General features: G+C 41.3%; 2 protein-coding genes across 7 annotated transcripts; one reads left to right on the forward strand and one right to left on the reverse strand.

Moving 5' to 3' along the window:
- The first annotated feature begins 1,028 nt into the window (after positions 1–1,028).
- Positions 1,029–11,054, forward strand: nfe2l1b (nfe2 like bZIP transcription factor 1b). Of its 3 annotated transcripts, none has more exons than XM_086304317.1 (6): positions 1,029–1,226; positions 2,199–3,025; positions 4,075–4,296; positions 5,979–6,068; positions 6,509–6,667; positions 6,820–11,054. In XM_086304317.1, exons 2-6 carry the CDS (start codon positions 2,468–2,470, stop codon positions 8,197–8,199), a joined length of 2,409 nt encoding a protein of 802 aa, XP_086160443.1. In that variant the 5' UTR covers positions 1,029–1,226; positions 2,199–2,467; the 3' UTR covers positions 8,200–11,054. The 3 variants fall into 3 exon arrangements, with proteins under 3 accessions (XP_086160443.1, XP_086160446.1, XP_086160444.1); XM_086304320.1 differs by lacking the exon at positions 1,029–1,226 and adding an exon at positions 1,413–1,693; XM_086304318.1 differs by lacking the exon at positions 1,029–1,226 and adding an exon at positions 1,703–2,102.
- A 1,611-nt stretch (positions 11,055–12,665) lies between these two features.
- cbx1b (chromobox homolog 1b (HP1 beta homolog Drosophila)) lies at positions 12,666–19,186 on the reverse strand. 4 transcript variants are annotated; one of them, XM_086304324.1, is made up of 6 exons: positions 19,047–19,186; positions 16,725–16,806; positions 16,328–16,484; positions 14,277–14,430; positions 13,173–13,267; positions 12,666–13,074 (listed from the first exon to the last, which is right to left on the reverse strand). In XM_086304324.1, the coding sequence occupies exons 2-6, from the start codon at positions 16,777–16,779 to the stop codon at positions 12,933–12,935; spliced, it is 603 nt and encodes a 200-aa protein (XP_086160450.1). In that variant the 5' UTR covers positions 16,780–16,806; positions 19,047–19,186; the 3' UTR covers positions 12,666–12,932. The 4 variants fall into 4 exon arrangements, with proteins under 4 accessions (XP_086160450.1, XP_086160448.1, XP_086160447.1 ...); XM_086304322.1 differs by having other exon boundaries at positions 18,930–19,107; XM_086304321.1 differs by having other exon boundaries at positions 18,919–19,106.
- Positions 19,187–20,301: the final 1,115 nt, after the last annotated feature.

Genomic DNA, 20,301 nt, shown 5'->3' on the forward strand with positions numbered 1-20,301 from the left:
AAATTAGTCAATGACATTAGTCATAACAAATATGACTAAAATATGACTAATTCAGCTCAACATTACCACTTTGTTTAGCTGAAAAGTGCAGTAACCAACTGTAACAAAGTGATTCCCTCAATATTTCCAACAATATTACAGCAGAATAAAGGGCCGCTGTGTTTTATGAAAAGGACACTTTGGCTGTAAAGTTATTACTTAATATGCATGCAGTGTGCTTTCCCGTTCTGCACTTTTTAGACTGTCCCAATGCAAAAAAGGGTCGGAAAAATACAAAGCATATGAATGATGACACAGTGTTACCACTAGTTCTTGTTTAACAGGCTAAAAAGGTTTCAGTAACAGCGTTGCACATATGCTGTGAGGCACAACCTGCTATGGACAATTACAAAATAAAAATAAAAATGGTTTAAAAGTTCCAAGAGAGGTCAATAAAATCAAAACAAAAACGTGGATTTATAACTTAACACTGATTTTTTTTCTGGGTTCTGGAGAGCTATTTTGTATTTAAAATTATATTTTGAAACCACTTTTCAACAACTAGGTTTACATTTAGTCTCAGGACAGATGTTTTTTAAAATATTTTGTGCATATTGTTTTCAAATTCATGGCTGGGCCAGAAAATGGCCTGCAATTGTAGAATGCACTGAATTTCTCCCCAGCTTGAACCTTGAAAAGTAAAGCTGCCGATAATTGACTCAAAAAACGAAAAAGAAAGGAAATCCAAGATTTCCTAAATGTTCCAATTATATTTTAAGTAAACTAACTTCCCCCTTTTCACGTAATTTTGCGTGTTTTTCCCGTAATATTTACTTTTATTTCTTGTAAATCAAAACATTACAAAATATTTTTTATTTCGAAATTTTACATGCATGTCCTCACCCTTGACCTTTTTTCATTATCATCATTATTATTATTATTATTATCTTTATTTTGCCGTCTTGTGGAAGATTACCAGCGGGGGAATTTTCAGTCGGCTGATGAAAGCTTGCTTGCCACTAGAATGTTCTACGCATGCTCTGTGTGAAAGCGTGTTTTGGTGTCAAGCGGCGCTGCTAGGCTAGCCGGGCTAGCTAGCAATTTTGCAAGTCATGGTGGGCCATTCAATGAGGAAAGGCTGGAGAGTGCTGTATCTGGCATCACTGTGGAACTTTTAATGAAAAAGGACTTGTTACTATTCTAAGCTGACTTTGAGGCATGAAGGCACACTTGCAAAATCTTCATGCGTAAGTATTGCAATCAAAAGGTTTTAAATTAAATAAGTAATACTGTGCGGCGAAACCGCATTGACTTACGGCGCAAGCTAACGTTAGCAGACACGTAAATTAATAAAAGTGGTGTTTACGGGAGGGCAATGAACATAGTGGTGTATCTTGTTTACGTTACTTTTAAAACTAACTGAATTGTTTAGGTAGTTAGAAGAAAACTAGCTCATAAGGCTAGCACAGTGTACGTTTTGAGCTCCAATAGTAGTTGGGCATTTTCTGTCAACCCCGCCCTTGCCCTAGTCTTATTGGTCGGGAGTAACTGGAGTCATGTGTCGTCGCTGCGCCCAAAGCATGTGGATGGCTGTACTTTCTGTCAATCACCTTTTCACCACTTGTTGCTAGGGAGATTGTTGATGCTAGCTACAGCGGAAGTAGGCAGTCCTAAAATTAAAATATAAACAGAGAAAGCTGTCATTTATTTAAGGGTAAGTGGATAAAACGCATCACAGCTACTTTGTCTTGTGTAATAAGGTAATGCGTAGTACCGATAGCCGGATTTTAAGAGACAGGGCAGCTAACAGCTAACGTCGTAAGGACGAAAGGAGGGAGGGACCGTGCCATCCACCTAACATTGGTGCGTATGCTAGCAGCCCAGCGAGCTTTCTGGACTCCCTCATTCACCTTCAGCAGCACCCACACGAAGTAGTTGTCCTGTCAAGGGTGGGGTGATGCCTGGAGCTCTCTCTTCACCATCTCTGGGCTGCTGAATGTCCAGCAATGAGGAGGCATTGCGCGTTGCGAACCGACATCACTTATTTAGTCTTTAGAGGATGGAGTGGTTGCAATGGGCTAGCAAGTCCTGTTTTCATTAACATGTGCCTAAAGCAAATGTAGGTAGGTAAGGCTTGGCGTGCTTCAGGGCTGAATGTATTGTAATGTTTAATTTTATTGCAAAAGAGCATTAACACATTTATTTCTCACTTTTGCCAGGAATGGGATGATGACACTCTTTTGAAGAGCAGAGCTTTGACTTTAAACTGGACTCTCTAAAAACGTGAAAACCTCATCTTGGATCCTATACAGCTTTTTGACATAGATAATCCTGTTGACAACCCTCCCCTTTTGCTATATTTAACTGGTTTTTATGTTCATGTATCTATCTCAGTCTTTTAGTGGTAGTGGAGAACTATTGATCCAAGAAAGTTGGCCCCCTTTTTGTTTTTGTTTTTTACTTTCACCTTTTGTTCCTTTGTAAAGAAATGCTTTACCTGAAAAAGTACTTCACAGAGGGCCTGATTCAGTTCACCATCCTTCTGAGTCTCATTGGGGTGCGGGTGGACGTTGACACCTACCTAAACAATCAGCTGCCCCCACTGAGAGAGATCATCCTGGGGCCTAGCTCAGCCTACACCCAGACACAGTTTCACAACCTGCGCAACACGCTGGACGGCTATGGCATCCATCCAAAAAGTGTGGACCTCGATCGTTTCTTCACCACTAGACGACTGCTAAACCAGGTGCGCCAGCTGGATCGCCTCTTCGTGCCCAGTACAGAGCTCAACACCTGGCTAGTGCATCGTGACTCTGATACTGTGGTGTCCGCCAGCAGCCAGTCCAGCCCCACCATCACCCTGGACAATGGGGCCGGCCTAGAGGACGTTAACAACCCTGACGCTACCCCGGCCATGAGGGGAGGAAGTGGAGCGCCTGAATCCACATACAGTCTGAACACAGCGGACAGCAGCCTGGGAGCTGTGGCCCCCGAGGGCAACCAGGAGCACGGCAACAGGGATGGCAATGATGATCTCACAAAAGAGGTATGTTTCCACCAGGAGAGCATCAATCAAAATGTAGATGCTCTCCGTTTAGCAGAATTTATGGATTTGAGTTATGTTAAAAGAGAATTTTTTTCAACAAATGAGTAAATTTGTTTGTTACAGAAGCCAAAAATTAAACGCAGCATAAAGCAAAATAATTTAAATAATTACAGTAACTATGATACATATAGGCCATATAAAATCATATATATATGTATGTGTGTGTGTGTGTGAATGTGTGTTTATGTTGTGAATGGCAGATTTAAGAGTAGTCTAGCCTAGCAAAGTAAAAAAAAAAAATATAAAAAAAGAAAGAAGAGAGGAAAAAATGCTTTTTTTGTTACCTGAAAACATTGTATATATGTATTTATTAATAAATCCAGTATTTAGTATCCGTTTCCACTAAAAATAAATACAAAAAAGTTCATTCAACATAGCTTTACGGTGAGTAATAAAAACAGCCTCCACCCTAGGTCTTTTATCAGTGTGTGATATTTTTAGTCGAACCAGTTGAGTCACATTTAATACAGCTGTGGTTCTGGCCATATTTAACATTCTCCAACTTTGAAATGCATGGCGAGCAGCCCCCCCCCCAAGTTTACTTCCTTACCTTAAAATGGAACGAAAGACATGATAACTATACAATCTTTTTGTTTGTTTCTTTTACGTTTAGTGTTTATGTGTTGTTATTTCTCACATTAACTATTATGTGAAGTATTCTCAACACACAATGGCCATATTGACACTGTGGAGATCGAGTTCACAGTCATTATTGGATTGCAATAAAGCAAGACTTCTTTCTGATCACATGATAACTACCGTGCCCAAGTGTTTATGTCACGGTTACATCATCTGATTTGTGTTATATCCACTCTCAGATGAAAACAGCCCATATAAAAGGTTTAATAAAAAGTGACGATTTATCATATATTAGGTCATATTTTTAGTTGTGCACATGCCAAATATGTTGATAGTCAGTATGTGGCTATTAAAGTACCTTTCCTCTCTATACAGGGCCATTTTTCAATGGTTGCTCTGTGTTTTTTCAGGACATTGACTTGATTGACATCCTATGGCGACAGGACATTGATCTTGGCGCAGGAAGAGAAGTTTTTAACTACAGCAACCGTCAGAAGGAAAACGAGGAGGAGAAGCCCAGCCCACAGGAGAACAAAGACAGGAATGAGGAACAAGAAAGCTGGAGAAATGGTGTGAACTTACAAGGGGCTCCACCAGTGGATGGAGAGACTGGAGAGAGCATTCCTGAGCAGGTTTGTTAACACCAAGCCTTTCATTATATGCTATTGTTTTTAGTCGGACGCCTGCCTTTTAAGACATAAAAAGGAAACTTAAAAATAGGAGCTGTACACTGGTGATAAAAAGGAAATTTTCTCTGCTCAGTATTAATTTTATAAATGTAGAGACTTTCCACTTAGTTTCTTTGCTGCTTTTGACCAAGATGTTGCAAGTTTAAAAATTTGTGCTCAAAATCAAAATTGCTCCGCATGTATGTAATAGCATCATCTCGTTGGTGAGTCACACAAGCCGGTAATATAAAGCACATCAAGCCGTTGCAGTTAGATTAAGGTAGAAGTTCATTTCACAGAGACACACATGACTGTATTGCATTTATTTTAAGGCTTCCCATCCAAGAGAATTTTCCAGCGAACCAGAGGCAGTTCAGAATCACAAGATCATGTTACCCACCATAAAAGTACAACTGCATAGAGACGCATAGTGTCAAGCACAGGGTTTATACAAACCCATAACGAAATCAAAAGCAACTTAAACTGTTTGAGCTAATATGGGCAGGGTGTGAAAGCCCAAAGGAGAGCCCTCAAAAAAGGAGGGTCTCAAGTCTGCTTCCAAGCAGAATCTGCTGGAGTTTGCTTGTGATGTGAAACAATCACAAGCACTGTTAAGAAAGCAATGTCTTGATTTCTATTGGCAAAGTTAGTGACTAAGAAGCCATGATCGGGTTTGAGTTGGTTGATTGGCTGCGTAAAAAAAAATAAAACCGCTCACAAACTGACAAAATCATTTGCATAGTTTTTGGGCTATAAATCCAAAGTGTGATATCATTTAAAGACGGTAAAGGATGACCTCAATAATGTGCCCGGAAACCCCTCAGGTGAGTCAGTTGTTAACCTCAAGCACTGATTTACTGTTTAAACGTGCATGTAGCCTAATGTTAGCCACAATGGACCACTCTTAGATTAGGAGCTGTCCTGGCTGGGTGCACATGTTTTTGTAAAATGTATATTTTTGCTTTTAAACTTCGCTGTTGTATTTCTTTGTAATGTAAGTGTTGATTAGATTTTCTTCTCCTACCTGGAAGTAAAAAATTTATTAATTAATTAAGTAAAAAAAACATTTTTTGATTCCCCCCCAAAAAGCATATGTGTAAGTGAATTAAAAAGATGTAACAAAGAGTTAACAAATGACCTAAAACAGTGGTTCTCACACCTTTTTTTTCTGGCTTTTCAGAAGCCCCAGTAAAAACCCTTGTAAAAATAGCTGGTTAAAAATATTTGTATCTGATTTTTTTTTTTTTTTAATCGTCCTGGTGATTTTCCTCTGACGGGATGGCTGCAGCCACTTTAGTGAGCACCAGAGTTCTGAATATGCAGTAAAAAGCCGACCTTCAATTAACTAAGTTCTACTCCATATTTTTTTCCCTGGTTGTGTGCCCCACAGTTTAAGAATTGCTGACCTAAAATGGCAACTACTTGTCAACTAGGAATGTCTTTGGTGAGGGAAGCCCTGGTTTATACCCTGGATAATTATTCAAATTTAGGCAGCAATCCCCCATACCAATTCATATATATGAACTTCTTCATGTGTGTACAAAAAAAGCCATTTTGTCTGGACAAATAAAATATAAGAGCTTCTCTTGTGAAAACACTTTAAGATTATTACCTTTCTTTTTTTCTTTTTTTTTCGGTGTTACCAGCTTCCAGCTCTCGGCACACAGACCTCACTGTCTCTACAAGAATGCTTGAGGCTATTGGAGGCCACATTCCCTTTTGGAGAAGAAACTGAGGTAACAAAGAAAAATCTGCTGTTGAAATTGTCATGGCCACATATTTTATTTTTTTGGTGGCATCGCTCCTTCCCCTCCCCCCCACATACATGTGCGGAAAGCCTAAGGCAGTGAGAGCAGCAGCAGAAACCACTAACTAGGGAACAGAACAGACCAGCCATCAGGAAAAGCAAATATGATATTGACAAGTGTGAGGAGTTGGGGTGGAGGAAGCAGTAATTCAAGGCAGGCTAGAGCAGCCTAAGCAGGATGCCTTGGATTTGACTGATGAGATACGATGCACTCCCCTTTTCTCAAAACTTGAGCAGTTCTTACTTTAGTGCAGCTGAAAGATAAATCAGACCTACAGTCTCATATTTTAAATTGGATAAATTGGCACAATAAGCTACATATAATGTAAAATCAAGTTATTTTTTAATTTATGTGATATTTTTAATCAGTTTCCAGCCCCGGTTGTCAGCCCAGAAATTGCCGTTTCCAATGAAGAAGTTCCTTCTACATCTCAGGGCCTCCCTCTGGTGCCACAGCTGCCCTCAGCAGAACCACAGTTAGACCTGGAGCAGCAGTGGCAAGACATCATGGCCATCATGGAGCTACAAGTAAGATGTTTTTGTTTTGTCCTCATGATTGCTTGTGAAGTATATTTTGTAACACCAGACACCTTCAGGTCTACATTAAATTCAAAATACTGAAATTATTTTAACATTGTTTTAAAATAATGCATTTTTCTCTTTAAACTCGTTTTTTAAAGGCAATGGAAGTGAACAACACTTCTCTCCACACCAATTCAAGCAGCGTAAGTGCCATAAGTGGGACAACTGAGTCAAGCACTGCGGGAAACTTTGAATTGTCTACTCGCTCGACACCAATAAACCAGGATGTCAGCCTTCATCAGGCTTCCCTCCCCAGCTGCAGCCAAGACTTCCCCCAGATTTTTAACCCTCAGCTGGACTCGGCAAGCATTGCCCCAAGAACCGCCACACTTAGACCCTCCTCCAGCAACTCCACTAACATCAACTCCACATTCGGAGCCACCAACCTAACTGGGATCTTTCTCCCGCCACACGTGAACAGTTCCAGTAACAACGTTACTTCCACCCCTGTCCTCCCCGATCCTTTCAGCACCCTGCTGGAGGAGTCGATGCTTGACGAAATCAGCCTGTTGGACCTCGCCATGGAGGAGGGCTTCAGTCAGGCCCAGGCGTCCCAGTTGGAGGATGAGCTTGACTCAGATTCTGGTCTTTCCCTGGACTCCAGCCACAGCCCGGCCTCCCCAAGCAGCTCAGAAACCTCCTGCTCATCTGCAGCTTCCTCCTCTTCAACGTCTGCCACTTTCTCGGAGGAAGGAGCTGTGGGCTACAGCACTGACTCTGAGGTGGCCACTGTAGAGACAGAGGAAGGAGCTGTTGGAGGTTACCAGCCTGAATATAGCAAGCTCTGCCGTATGAGCTATCAGGACCCCTCCCAGTTCCACACTCTCCCTCAACTTGACAGCATCAGCCATAATCATACCTACAACCTGCCGCTTTCCTCTGCCTTCTCTGAGCACCCAGAGCTCCCCATTTCGGTCGGGAAGAAGACTGTCCGTGACAAACAGAACTCAAAGCCTCAGCCTCCTCAGGACCTGCTCGACAAGCACTCAAGCCGCGACGAGCGCAGAGCCCGGGCCATGAAAATCCCCTTCTCCAACGAAAAGATCATCAACTTGCCTGTGGAAGAGTTCAACGAGCTGCTAGCCAAGCACCACCTGAGCGAAGCCCAGCTGGCCCTTATCCGTGACATCCGCAGGCGCGGGAAGAACAAGATGGCAGCCCAGAACTGCCGCAAACGCAAGCTGGACACCATCATAAAGCTGGAGCAGGGCGTCCAAGATCTGAGGCGCGACAAGGCCCGCCTGCTGAAGGAGAAGATGGAATTCATTCGCTCCATCCGGCAAATGAAGCAGAAGATGCAAAGCTTGTACCAAGAGGTGTTCACTCAGTTGCGGGACGAGGAGGGCCGGCCCTATCCTCCCAGCGAGTACTCGCTGCAGTACAGCGCCGACGGCAGCGTGCTCATCATGCCCCGCAGCGTGACGACCGCCGAGCAGAACCGAAAGCCAGAGAAAAAACAGAAGGACAAAAAGAAGTGAGGGAGCACAAACTGCTGTTTATTCTATAACTTTGCTAAGTCAGTAAGAAAGATTTCTGCAGACACGAGAGAGATGTCCTTATTTCCTTTAAGAAGATTGTGGTGAGTAGAAAAATGGCATTGTTGACTACTCTTCCTGCATTAGTTTCTCCCGTTTCATTCTGTTCCTACAATTTTTGTTCCTGGAAACAACTTTGACGCAGAAGTAGCTCTTCGTTCGAGTACTGAGATTTAATTATTTAGACGAGGAGAAGAGGGATATAAAAGGACATAAAACGAGCTATTAGGAAGAAGGAAAAAAAATTAGCTGCTCTTGATCCTTTTGCACCAAACCACTGAGGATGGAGGAGTTTCGCAGGGTGAAAGAAGGGACTGGGGGAGTACAAGAACACTGTCGAGGATGTTTGGAATACCTATGCACCGAAGGTTTTAAAGGACTATCAGATCACATCCCACCCTGGAGACTTTTGGTGATTTTCATAGTCACTGAGGCTTTTAAGTTGCAAAGAAATGCATCGATGGTTGTGAGTTTAGATACCAAAGGCCAAAAGGAAGTCCATTATTTTAGGATGCCAATTAACACCTATACTAACCAAAGGTTGTATTTGGTGCACATCACATGATCTGTATACATCTTAAATGCTCCAACACTGCACTCTAATTCTGTAGGTTCCAGTTTTCGAGTCAGGTGGCATCTAAGTTTAGAAGGCCATAAATAGATCGGGTTTGATGTGTGGAAGGTGGATGTTGAGATGAGAGGAGTGGGAGGCTGAGAGCATTCTTGCGCTGGTCACTGCTGAAAGAGGCCTGGAGGTGAAGTCTTTGAAGGGGAGCAGATTTAGGGAGGAGGCACGCTGCATTGCAAAATGTATCGACTTCCTTATAAATTATACATAGCACTGTAATTTGTCTTTAAAAGGCTTGGCTGTATGCATTTTGCCGTGTCTGTCGCTATTCCTTCGCTGCAGGATTAAATACGGGAGCTGCGTTTAGGAAGGCTCTTATTAACTGTTCATAATCTGTAGTATAAGCAAGGTTATAGGTCTAGCCACATCAGCTTTACATAGACGCCTACACCCTTTTTGTTGAATTCTAAATTCTGAGCCTGTAGTTAAAGGAAGAATTCAAGATAACGGTGATGGGCCAGGAGCTCCAGAGAGTAGTGCATTATTAAAACCAACTCCAGGCAGTCTTGAGTCAAAGTCATTCAGTTTTCTTGGATGCCCCATTTTTAGCATTAACAGAAGGCAGGCTCAGTTGACGCTGGGGTGTAGCAACTTCCCTTTCAAGTAACATACGCGCCAAATGTTAAATACAACAGTGTATTAGGGCCGGTTAAGGGCGAAAACAATTTAAAAAGCTTGGCGAAGCTGAGGTGAAGGCCTGAGACAAAAGAATAGAGATTTTTGTTGCTGTTGTTGTTGTTGTTTCTTTGTTTTCTCAGAATTGTTTTGCTTTAACCTCAAATTGAGGAGAAAAAACCTGTTTATTATTTCAAAACCAGAAACAAGAAACAAACTGGCAAATTTATGGGAAGAAGACCTGAAAAATTTAAGAGAAAAAGAATTAGGAGAATATTTACAGTCGAAAGAGATATTTTAGGAAAACAAAACAGGCAAATTCATGAGGAAAAAAATGGAAATTTACATTAAAACTGCAGAAAATTATCAAGAAAATGAAATGAAAATTCACAGTTTAAAAAAAAAAGTAAAAAGTCTGTTGTAAAGAAAATTTATGAGAAAAAACAGGCAATTCACAAGAAAAAATGCAAATTTCATAGAAAACTAGTTGCAAATGAATGAGAAAAGAATATGTAAATTAACAAAGCAAAAAGGAAATTGTGGAAAAAGAAAAAGAAAAGATCAATTCAAAAACATAAAGCTGTAACAAGAAAACAGGTTGTTTTTTTTGGTTAGATAAGGTTGCTTGACTAAAAAAATGACCAAAAACAAAAAAACTACTTTGCGAGTTTCTATTCAGTTTCTACTCATATTTGCCAATTTTTTTTCTTGGAAATGTTTTAGAGTTCTCTATAATTGCAGTTTAAATCGAGTTACCTGATTCTCCTCGCCCTGTAGATTTTGTTTTACTTTGAACGACCCTGGTACGGCGTTGCGACTGTACGAAAAACCACTTGAGGATTTTTTTTTTTAAACTGCTGTAAAGCCAAAGTGTTGGCTTCAATCAAGTTTTTGTGTTTATAACAGAGCGAGCCACGCGACTGATAACGCAAAAGCAACTCGAATGTGTGAAATGACAACACGTGTCGTGGCCACTTTGATCTGAATGCCTTTATTTAACGTTTCCGTCACTTTTATGGGTTTTGAGAACCGAAGAGAGGAGGGATTTTAAAAAAATGTTCTCAAAGTAGAAGTGCTATTACTTGTCTATTTGAATGAAGTTTGTCAGTACATGTGTTATATCACCTTCTTAAAAAAATAAATAAAATAGGTCCGTTGTGTCAGCTGAGATAGGAGATAGGCTAGATCTTTTTCCAAGAGGCTGAACAGAACTCGCAACATTAAGATGATGTCCAAAAAAAACCAGTTTTGAACGGAGAAGTGTCCTCATTAAATGTGATATTCAGGCATGAACCTCTGGTTAACATTCACTTCAGTGTAACACCAACTACTTAGTACTGCTACTACTTAGTGCACTTTTTTTGTCTGTCTTGTTCTGTAAATATTTTCATGTTTGTGTTTGTTATGATTTTATGTAGTCTGTTTAAAAACGTCTCCATTAACGGTCACACCCTCTGCTTTGAGTTTGGATGTAGTTCCCTCCGTTTTGAGGTATTTGCTGGCAATCAAGAATTGTTTTTATTGATTAATAAAGTGTTTTTATTTTCACCTGTGACTCTTGTGTTCTAGTTGTCCATGTTTCAGGCTTCCAGTCGGCGAAGGCACTAGATACCTTGACCATGAACAACCTGAAAAAGGTTTATTTTCAGCTTCCTTTTTTTCTATTATTTTTGGTTTCTTTTAGAGTAACTTTGCTTGATCCACAGCTCAAAATAACCCCTATTTATCTAATACTGACCAGCCCCTCAGGTCATCTCCTCCCTTTAAGCCACCTTTCTGCTGCTTGCAAACAAGGTTTGGATGTGGCGTGTTAAAACATCAATAATTCAGGGAACTCCCGCAGCTCTTCTGGAGGGAGATACCGAGGTGTTCTTGAGAGATATCATTCACCAGCGTGTCCTCCCTGTAGGGCATGCCTGAGACATCTCACCTGGGATGCATCCAAGAGGCATGGTCAGATACTCGAACCACTCCAGCTGGCTCCTTTCAGTGTCGAGCTCTGCTCTGAGCCCCTCTCCTGATCTGTAATGCTGAGCCCAGACATCCTCCAGACGAAGCTCATTTTGGCCGCTTGTATCTGCGATCTCATTCTTTCGGACACTACCCAGAGCAATAGGTGAGGTAGGAATGTAAATCACCAACTTTGCCTTCCTTTGTTTTTTCTTTATGCTTCTGTAGAGCTGACAGATTACCTCAACATTTCCATGCACTTGTATTCCAAGTTTGGTTTTGCAGCTTGATGTGCCCTGTTCGAACAGCACATGGGTGGGACTCCTGCTGTGCCTGAGATGATCAGATTAGAAATATTTACTCTTTGACATCATAAATGGTCAAGAGTAGGGAAAAACCTGCTTGAAATGGTGCTGAGGTGCGTGCACGCGCTCACCTTTGAGATCTCACATATTGTTAGAAAGTCGGTCAACGTTTACTTTCAGCCGCTTCCTCGTCACAAGGGGTCGCTGCAGCATGTTTTACACCGGATGCCCTTCCTTATTCAACCCCAGAGGGGATTTGTGTCTCCAGCCGAAGTCAAACCAGCAATTTTATGCTTGTCATGCAAATATAATTGCCAGAAAATAAAGAAAGCCCTAATCGGTCCCCTTCAGTTATTATACCTCGAACAATGGTTTACCTTGAAGTAACCGGCTATCCAGACAGCAGAAACGCTGTTTGACTTCCTGCTCTGGTCTCAGTTTTACATCGTGGCATTTATTGAAATGCAATCCAACTTTTTCTCTCAACAGTGACTTTTAACCTGCATGTGATAAAGAAAATCAGAAAAATTCAGGCATCTAAACTACAGACAGACACGTTACCTTGAAATAAAACAACATTTTTAGCCAGTCTGATAAATTAACCAGAATATAAAGATGATAATTATCTTCAAATTTAAAGTGACACAAAGCCACTGTAACAAAAAGTGGTTTATTCTCCAAAAGCGACAAGCAAGACGTGACAAACACTACAAAGATTACCAAAGAACAAAATATTACAGAAGTTGTTCATAACCGTACATCAATACGGATGCTAAGGAAACGCCTAAAATGAACACAGTTTTGGCCCCGGAGAGCGCTGATAAACGGAGTAAAAACAATGGCACGCGAAAGAAATGAAAACATCACCTCACTGATACGATGTCATTGCAAGATGAGCCAGATGTGGAAAGGACATCGAAAGCCTGGTGAAGGGAAAATTAACACTGCTTTGTTTGAGCTGGTTTTTGTCAAGCAAATCTGAAGGATATTTACATGGAGATTTGATCTGGATAAAAGTAGAATCGAATGAGTGATACTACGCCAAGAAGACTAATGAGTCCAGGATGTCTTGCTTGCCTCTGGCCCATCCCCCTTCTTCGCCTCCCCTCCCCTCCCTCATGGAAAGTACACAGAAGTTCAAAATGACATTTCTTCTCCTCCTGCCCCTTCGCCCTGTGCTAGTTTTTCTCATCCTTCTTCTCGTCTTCGGAGGGGTACGAGTGCCAGGTGAGCCGTTCTTCATAGAAAGAGATGACCACTTGCGGACACTTGACGTTGGCCTCTTTCGCCGGCACAAGGTCCGCTTCATCTGAATTTTTCCTTTAAAAAGGGCAAAGGAAAAAGTCATTTAACCTACTGTAGAAACGCATTTAATGGCACATTTGAATTCCCCAACGTGTGGGGCAACACTTACACACCATTTCATGAGGAACATGAGTTCTCCTGTGGAATCTGTGGCACCGATAATCCTTTCTGGATCCAGACCTCGAGCAAAGCCCCTTAACTTCTCTGTCTGAGGATCAAGAAACAAAATAAAACTTAAATCCATCCTAATACAGGATGCCCACAGAAAAACCGTCAAATCGGAGACAAAAAGATTTCTAATCAATCATACAAGACATTTCTGGTAGGTCCTGGGAGGAACAGGGGGAACACTACCAGAGCCCAACAAAACAACCTCCAGCTGGTTACTCATGTACACGGCTCTGACCTAACTCAGAGCCCAGCACTGCAGTTTGACTGGTATTCACAAGAAAAACACATTAGAACTGGCAGGTCCACAACTGGCACCCTGCTCTCTTCACAGATAAGAGGAAGAGGTTTACACTGAGCATGTTTGATAGATGTGAGAGTCTTGAGAAGTGGGTCAACAATGATTATAGGGGGGACTTCTGGGTTAAAGGTACTGGAATGGAATCCTCACACCTGGTGTCAAACCACCTTAAGCTGGTGCAGAGAGCCCAGGGTTTGTCCTGCCCAGCCCCATAGTCCTAAACGTTGAAGGCATGGAAGCCACGGAAAGCCCCTCATGTTCTGACCTGAATCCAACAGAGAACCTCTGGGACACTATTGGTACATCAAATGGGGCTAAACAGCACCACAGACTGATGATTCAGGTCTAGGAGGAGGTGAAGAAGCATGCCCAGATGTTGTTGGGAATGCATACAGGAACTAATCCTGTCATCACTGGTTATCCTGGTTTCCACTGTTATCACATCATTTTGTTCTCAAGAAATTAGAAACTATTTCCTAAAAAGTTGGTATGTTGTGTAAAATGTAAATAAAAATGAAACACAGTAATTTGCAAATCTCACAAACCTATATTTTATTGACAACAGAACACAAAAAAAATTAGCTTGTTTTGAATTTTATCGCGGCATTGAGTTTTTATTTACATTTTACACAACATCCTGACTTTTTGGTATATCAGGTTAAGTGCTCCTTTCATTTTTTCTTAACAGTGAAGTGTATTTTTAGATAACTTGGCATTAAACGAGACTCATGGAAAAATTGGGACTCACATCATCTTTCTTCTTCTTTGATTTACTGTCGTCTCCTTCTGCTTCTCCGGCTGCCTTCCTTTTTCCATCATGTGCTGATTTCTGGGACTGCAGGAACTCTGCAATCAAATCTGGACAGTCCAGGTTGTCTTCTGGTTCCCACGTGTTATCTTCACTGTAGATTTAAATACACGAAAATATGATTTAACTCCTCATTTAGTTGCTTGTGATGTTTACAGTCAAAATATTCTCCACTATCATCATGCGAAAGCTGCTTCCAGAGTCCAGCTGAGTATCACTGGAGTCTGATAACATAGAGTCCTGATGTTTTTCTCACTTTTTGCAAAGATACTTACACAAGCTATACAATAACTTTCCCTCACACAATGGCTCTGGGGAGGCCAGTCCATTTTTAATACAGGTATTTGCTGTGTTTTTGGCATCGTCTTGCTGAAAAATTAGGCCACTGCCAGTCAGATTGCATGTCAGATCAAAGATCTGATGTTTGGGTGGGTGGGGGCAGATATTGAGTCCAGATATTTTGACAAAATTCCCAACATCAGTGATTCAAATGCAGCCCTACACCATGACTGAACCTCCACCGTGTTTTAACGGTGGGCTGTAGACACTTATCCGTACATACTGACATCAATTTGATCCAAAAATTTCAATTTTTGGATTCATCACTCCACAACACCTGTTACCACTGATTTTCAGTCCAGTTTTAGAGTATTTTGGTAAGTCGGCCTGCTTCCCTTCTCTGATGCCTCCTATGAAGGCATCAGAGAACAGCAGATAGATCAGATCAGACTTTTTAAGGACCCACCCATGGCAATATATGCCGATTTTCTGGCTAATAGTTCTTTAGAAATCTCTTTGTTGGTACAAAAACACTAATGTGAGTAAAACTGTGTTTTCTTTGGCATTTTTTTAAAATGATTTGATTTTAAGCTGCATGTAATGACATCTAACTCTTATAGCAGCTGTTTTCAAAGTCAACATGTGGCTCCTTAGAGTTCACGTTCCCACACCACAGACGTGAACCTTTGAAACAAATATGTTCATTAAAACTTTGAGGCACATATGACTCTACCTCCATTAAAAACACCTGTTAGATCTGAATCAGATCTAGCAGACCGCGCTGCCGTAGTACCAGATACTCGAAACCTTTAATGATGCTAGAAAAACATTAAAAACCCTTTACAGAAAACCAACAACAGCAGGAACTAGGGCTGTGCGATATGACCAAAATCTCATATCCCGATATAAGAATTCTATCGTCCCGATAACGATATAAATCACAAAAATGTAACATTTTCTGTAAATTCTGTGAATCTCGGGCAGCTCGACTTGCGGGAAGTTTTTCCAGCTGCGCGTCATGTAGCTGGAGTCGAGTGTTTTAACTGATGCATGAAACGATACATTTTTAGACAGAAGTTGTAACTGCCGCCGTTTTCTTTGTGAGTATTTATTACACGGCGTGCTGCGGGGAAAAGCCTGTTCTAACGTTTGAGTCTAAGGTTTATTTTTTAGCACCTGGCGGCTCTTTTTTACTTCTCATCCGTAAATAATCTGCTCTTTCACGTTATTCAGTTTATTTTGAAAAGTCTCAACAGGATCTTGAGCTTCATTGTGAAAGGTTTATGTGGAACATAAACAAGCGGACACGCGATGCTGTTACTGTTGTTGATGCTAACGACAACGCATAAAAACAGGCGCTTGTCCGTCTGTGTGGTTATATTAAATATAAGAGAAAGAGAGAAATTAATATAGCCACTACAGTGACCATCAAAACGATGAAAAAATATTGCCGAAAACAGTTTATTTTGCGACACCACGAAACAAACGATAGCGTAAAATGAAACGATAGACGTTTTTATATCGTCATCGATATATATCGTTATATCGAACAGCCCTAGCAGGAACCTTAACTTTTGCATAGCTCATGTTAAGAAGTGCATCTTTCATCTGGCGTTTGTTTGGCAAATCTGGGTTGTCAGGTGAAGATAAAAGTGTGAATGAGCTGACATGAGCCAACCAGTGACCCATGAATTAATTTTTTAAACACTTACTTAGAGAAGCCTTTCCACTTAAGAAGGTACTCTACTTTGCCTTTCACCACCCGTCGATTCAGAACCTTTTCCACCACATATTCTTCCTCCTCTTCTTCTTCCTCGGCCACTTCATCTGGCTTCTTGTCCTTCTTCTCAGCCGAAGTCATTTTGCTCTCTGTCGGTTTGCAAACAGGGGAAATGAGAACACATCTGTGGCCCCAGATGCCTCAGTGGCTTGAAACTGAGAACTCTTACTGCCTGCAGAGTTAAAGACGCTGACATGTGTCTGCCGAGTTCAAATGGCATCACAAACACTTATAGAGTCACGTACACGATTCATTTCTTGATAGACACCTTAATCGCACAACGACAAGTGAAACAGAAATTCATGTTAGGAAATAATGATGTTTAAAACCTTCTGTAACAGTGGGACCATCGTTAGAGGGTTCTGTAGTCAGGCTCATACTCATCAGGTAGACCTGGGGACCCGCAGGTGCCTGGTCAACGTCAAGATTGTTGCATGTTGGAAAAAAACAGCATTGGAGAATGGGATTCAATGACGAGAAGCATGAGAGGCAATGCCGATTATTACAATCAGCCTATGATTGTGGGTTTTTTTTAAAGGTTTAAGAGCTTTTCTGTCAAAGAAGTGATTGTCTAATCTACATTGCCTCATGTTAACCATGATTTATAACCTTATATGACATGATATAAGCTCACAGAATGGTATTTCCATGTGCTTCTGCCGAGTGCAAAGTAAGACAATTGCATATACAAGCCCCAGCAAAAATGATGGAATCACCACACTTGGAGGATGTTCATTCAGCTTTTTTTCTCTCTCTTTTCTCACTTTGCTGCAAATAAACAAATCTCTGATATTCTGGCTTCATTACCTTAATAAATTGCATTTTTTCCAGCTCAAGTAGCATAACCATAGTAAATGTACATATGCAAAAGTCTGCAAAAGCTGTTGATGGTGAAGCGTGACCCTAATGAGCTTAAAGAGGGAATCTGACTAAAGAGGTTGTTCTCAGTTGTGTCTACAATTTGGATCATTCAAACAGAAAACTCATGATAGAAATGCACAGCAACAAGCAAAAAAAGAAGAAAAACTATTTAATGTTTGTGACAGAAGTGGAAGAGGGGCTGATTGAAATGGGATTTCCATACAGGAAAATAAAACAAGCTCAGAGTGGGCTAACAAAAAAAAAAACAATCATGGGTGGTGGATTATTGGATTAAAGAGATGTTCAGTGATGAATCTGGGCTGGTCGAGAAGGTGATGCTGGAACTTTTGCCTGAAGAAAACAAGCAAATATCTCCACTCATTCATGGTATGGGGTTGGAGGACAGGTGGAGAACAAGAGGAGGCGGCAGTAACAGTAACTGGACAGGTGTATGCTCAGATTTGGGACTTTTCTCATTCCGTGATGAAAGGTTTTGGTAATGATAAGGTGTGCAACCTGCCACTGAGGAAAGAGTGTTAAAGGTTTTTCACTTCAGGGACGAGGTACATCAAATGTATGGTGGAAACTGAAGGAAGTAATGGTTCATTCTGCAAAGCTGATCTGTCAGATCTTACTCATGCCTCGAAGAATTAAGAGTACTAAAATTGTGATGTTTTTGTTATTGATTCCACATTTTTCATTTCCCATTGATTAAAATAATCCCATTGAATGTGTTTGGTGTGTGCTTCATGAGAACAGGTTGTCCAGCTATTAAAGAACAATAGATTTTACCATATGTGTTATATATGGGGCAGGGATAGCTCAGGGATAGCTCAGTAGGTAAAGTGGTCGCCCCATGATCGGAAGGTCGGCGGTTCGAATCCACTTAACGGCTACCCTGAGGTACCCCTGAGCAAGGTACCGTCCCTACACACTGCTCCCCGGGCGCCTGCTTAGTGGGCTGCCCACTGCTTCACAGAGTGAATGGGTCAAATGCAGAGAAAAACAAGTAATTTCCCCATGGGGATCAATAAAGTATCCATTATTATTATTATTATTTTATTCTAGGTTCAACAAAAAATGAGTATGCATCCTCCCAGTATGTCGATTCCAACATTTCTGGCTTTATTCATAATTTAGTCGATTAATAATAAAGCGGAGGCAGAGTAGGGAGGCATCTATGGCCGTACATGTAGCAATCAGCATCAACAACGTGAGATTTGCAACACCTGGCGGCGGCTGAGCAGCAGCGTGGAGGGGCTAATTAAAAAAGAAACTGGACTACTTTGGGGGAAAGGGGCGTCGTCGCGGTGTAAAATACTCCTCTGTGCTCAGTGTAGAAGGGATTATTTTTAACGTTAGCAGAGAGCGAGAGGCAGAAGAAAAGAGCGCACGACAAAAGCCTTGCAGGGACCCACAGTGTACTGCTAGCTGGCGATTCCTCCATATTGCCTTCGTGGTAGCAACTAATGTAGCGGCTCAGGGATGCCTGTCGGATGTAAACACCGCGAATAACCGCGCAGTATGCGGAGCTAGTCTCCTGAGCAGGTGTCTTTTTAATACTGACTTAAAATAAACCTCCCAGCTAGCTAACGTTAGCCTCATGCACAATCCAGCGTTAGAGCACCTTTGGAAGGAGGAGGGTGAAAAAATGGAACTCACCGATGACTTACAGTGTAATCGGTTTGTTTTAAAACTTCCGCCCGAGCCGAAATGAAACAGCTACGGCTATCGCAGGTTTACGGTAATAACGTTTGTGTCGGTTTGTTGTCGAAACACAGAGCCGCTACCTTCTCCACGGCGAAATGTGTCGTTTCCGCCCCTTCGTCTGGTGTGAAGGGAGCAGAAGAAGGAGGGGGGAACGCCCGCTGGAGCGCGAGGAGGAGCCCCTCCGCAGACCGCGAAGCACGCGGATGGAACGCTCGGCGCCAGCACGCGCCACTCGCGCTCAGTGCGGACGATATACAGATCTACGGAAGCAGCATGCGCGCAAACGGCGGGCTGGAGATGAACGAAGCGGACCTCCCTGCGTTATAAACACAGGTTATAGATGCTCGAGGTGCTTTATAAATCTGTGCACAGCTGGATAAATACCCAGGCGGGGAGGACTACCAAGCGGTACTGCCGGGGTCCCAGGGAGGCGGCGGGCGTCCTGAGCTAACCCTGTTTAAATACAGTGTTCTTTATATCACAGAAAAATACACGAAATAAATACATAAAAAGATAAAGATGAAAAATGATTAGACAAATAAAACTGCAACGATAAGGGACCAAAATTGAGCGCGAAAGACCATAAATTATTATAGTTTTGTGTCATGAAAAATGTTTACATCTCTTTGTGTTTTGGTTAATTGCATTTAATTTTAAACATGACTACATGAGCAATACAATCATTTCATATATAATAATGTATCTATAACAACGAGTGTGTTTTTCGTATCAAATACTTTTACTTTATTATTTTAAAAAGCTAAATTTGCAGTACAGGCATATATACACCTTGCATAGATATATAGATATACTAAAGTCTACAGTTAACAGGGAGTGTTTGCAGACCTTAACTAGCTGTGGCCTGTGGCTCATTGAAAGAAAGCATGGCCTCAACAAGTTGAAACAAGGGAAAGACTTTTATAACTACTTTAAACATGGGGTGTGGGAAATGATGCTTGCACCCAGTCAGCTGTGTCTTGGATTATGTAGTTACTCATAGCAACGGCATCCAAATGGAGAAGGCATCCTCAAAATGCGCAACACAACAAATAAATGAGTATGATTTGAACATTTCTGTTTGGTTTCCACTTAGTGGAGGACTCAAGCTTTCAGACACAAACCTGAGGTGTGACTGTTTGACAGCTAATCTAGGAAGAAGAACTGAACAAAATTATTCATTTACCCTCATATTTTATTTTTTAAAGGTAATATTCTGAATTAAACTGTTAAGTTAAATATTTATTACTTTTATTATTATTATTTATTTGGAAGCACAGTTGTAAAAAATTAAAATGATTAATTATTTATTTCTATTGTTATTCGTTATATTGCCCT

Source organism: Aulonocara sp. 'chitande type north' Nkhata Bay, linkage group LG8 (assembly GCF_057382095.1).
Source record: "Aulonocara sp. 'chitande type north' Nkhata Bay isolate Kocher_YH1m ecotype deep benthic linkage group LG8, A_spYH_male_GT1.1, whole genome shotgun sequence".
In the NCBI taxonomy this organism is placed as follows: Eukaryota; Metazoa; Chordata; class Actinopteri; order Cichliformes; family Cichlidae; genus Aulonocara; species Aulonocara sp. 'chitande type north' Nkhata Bay.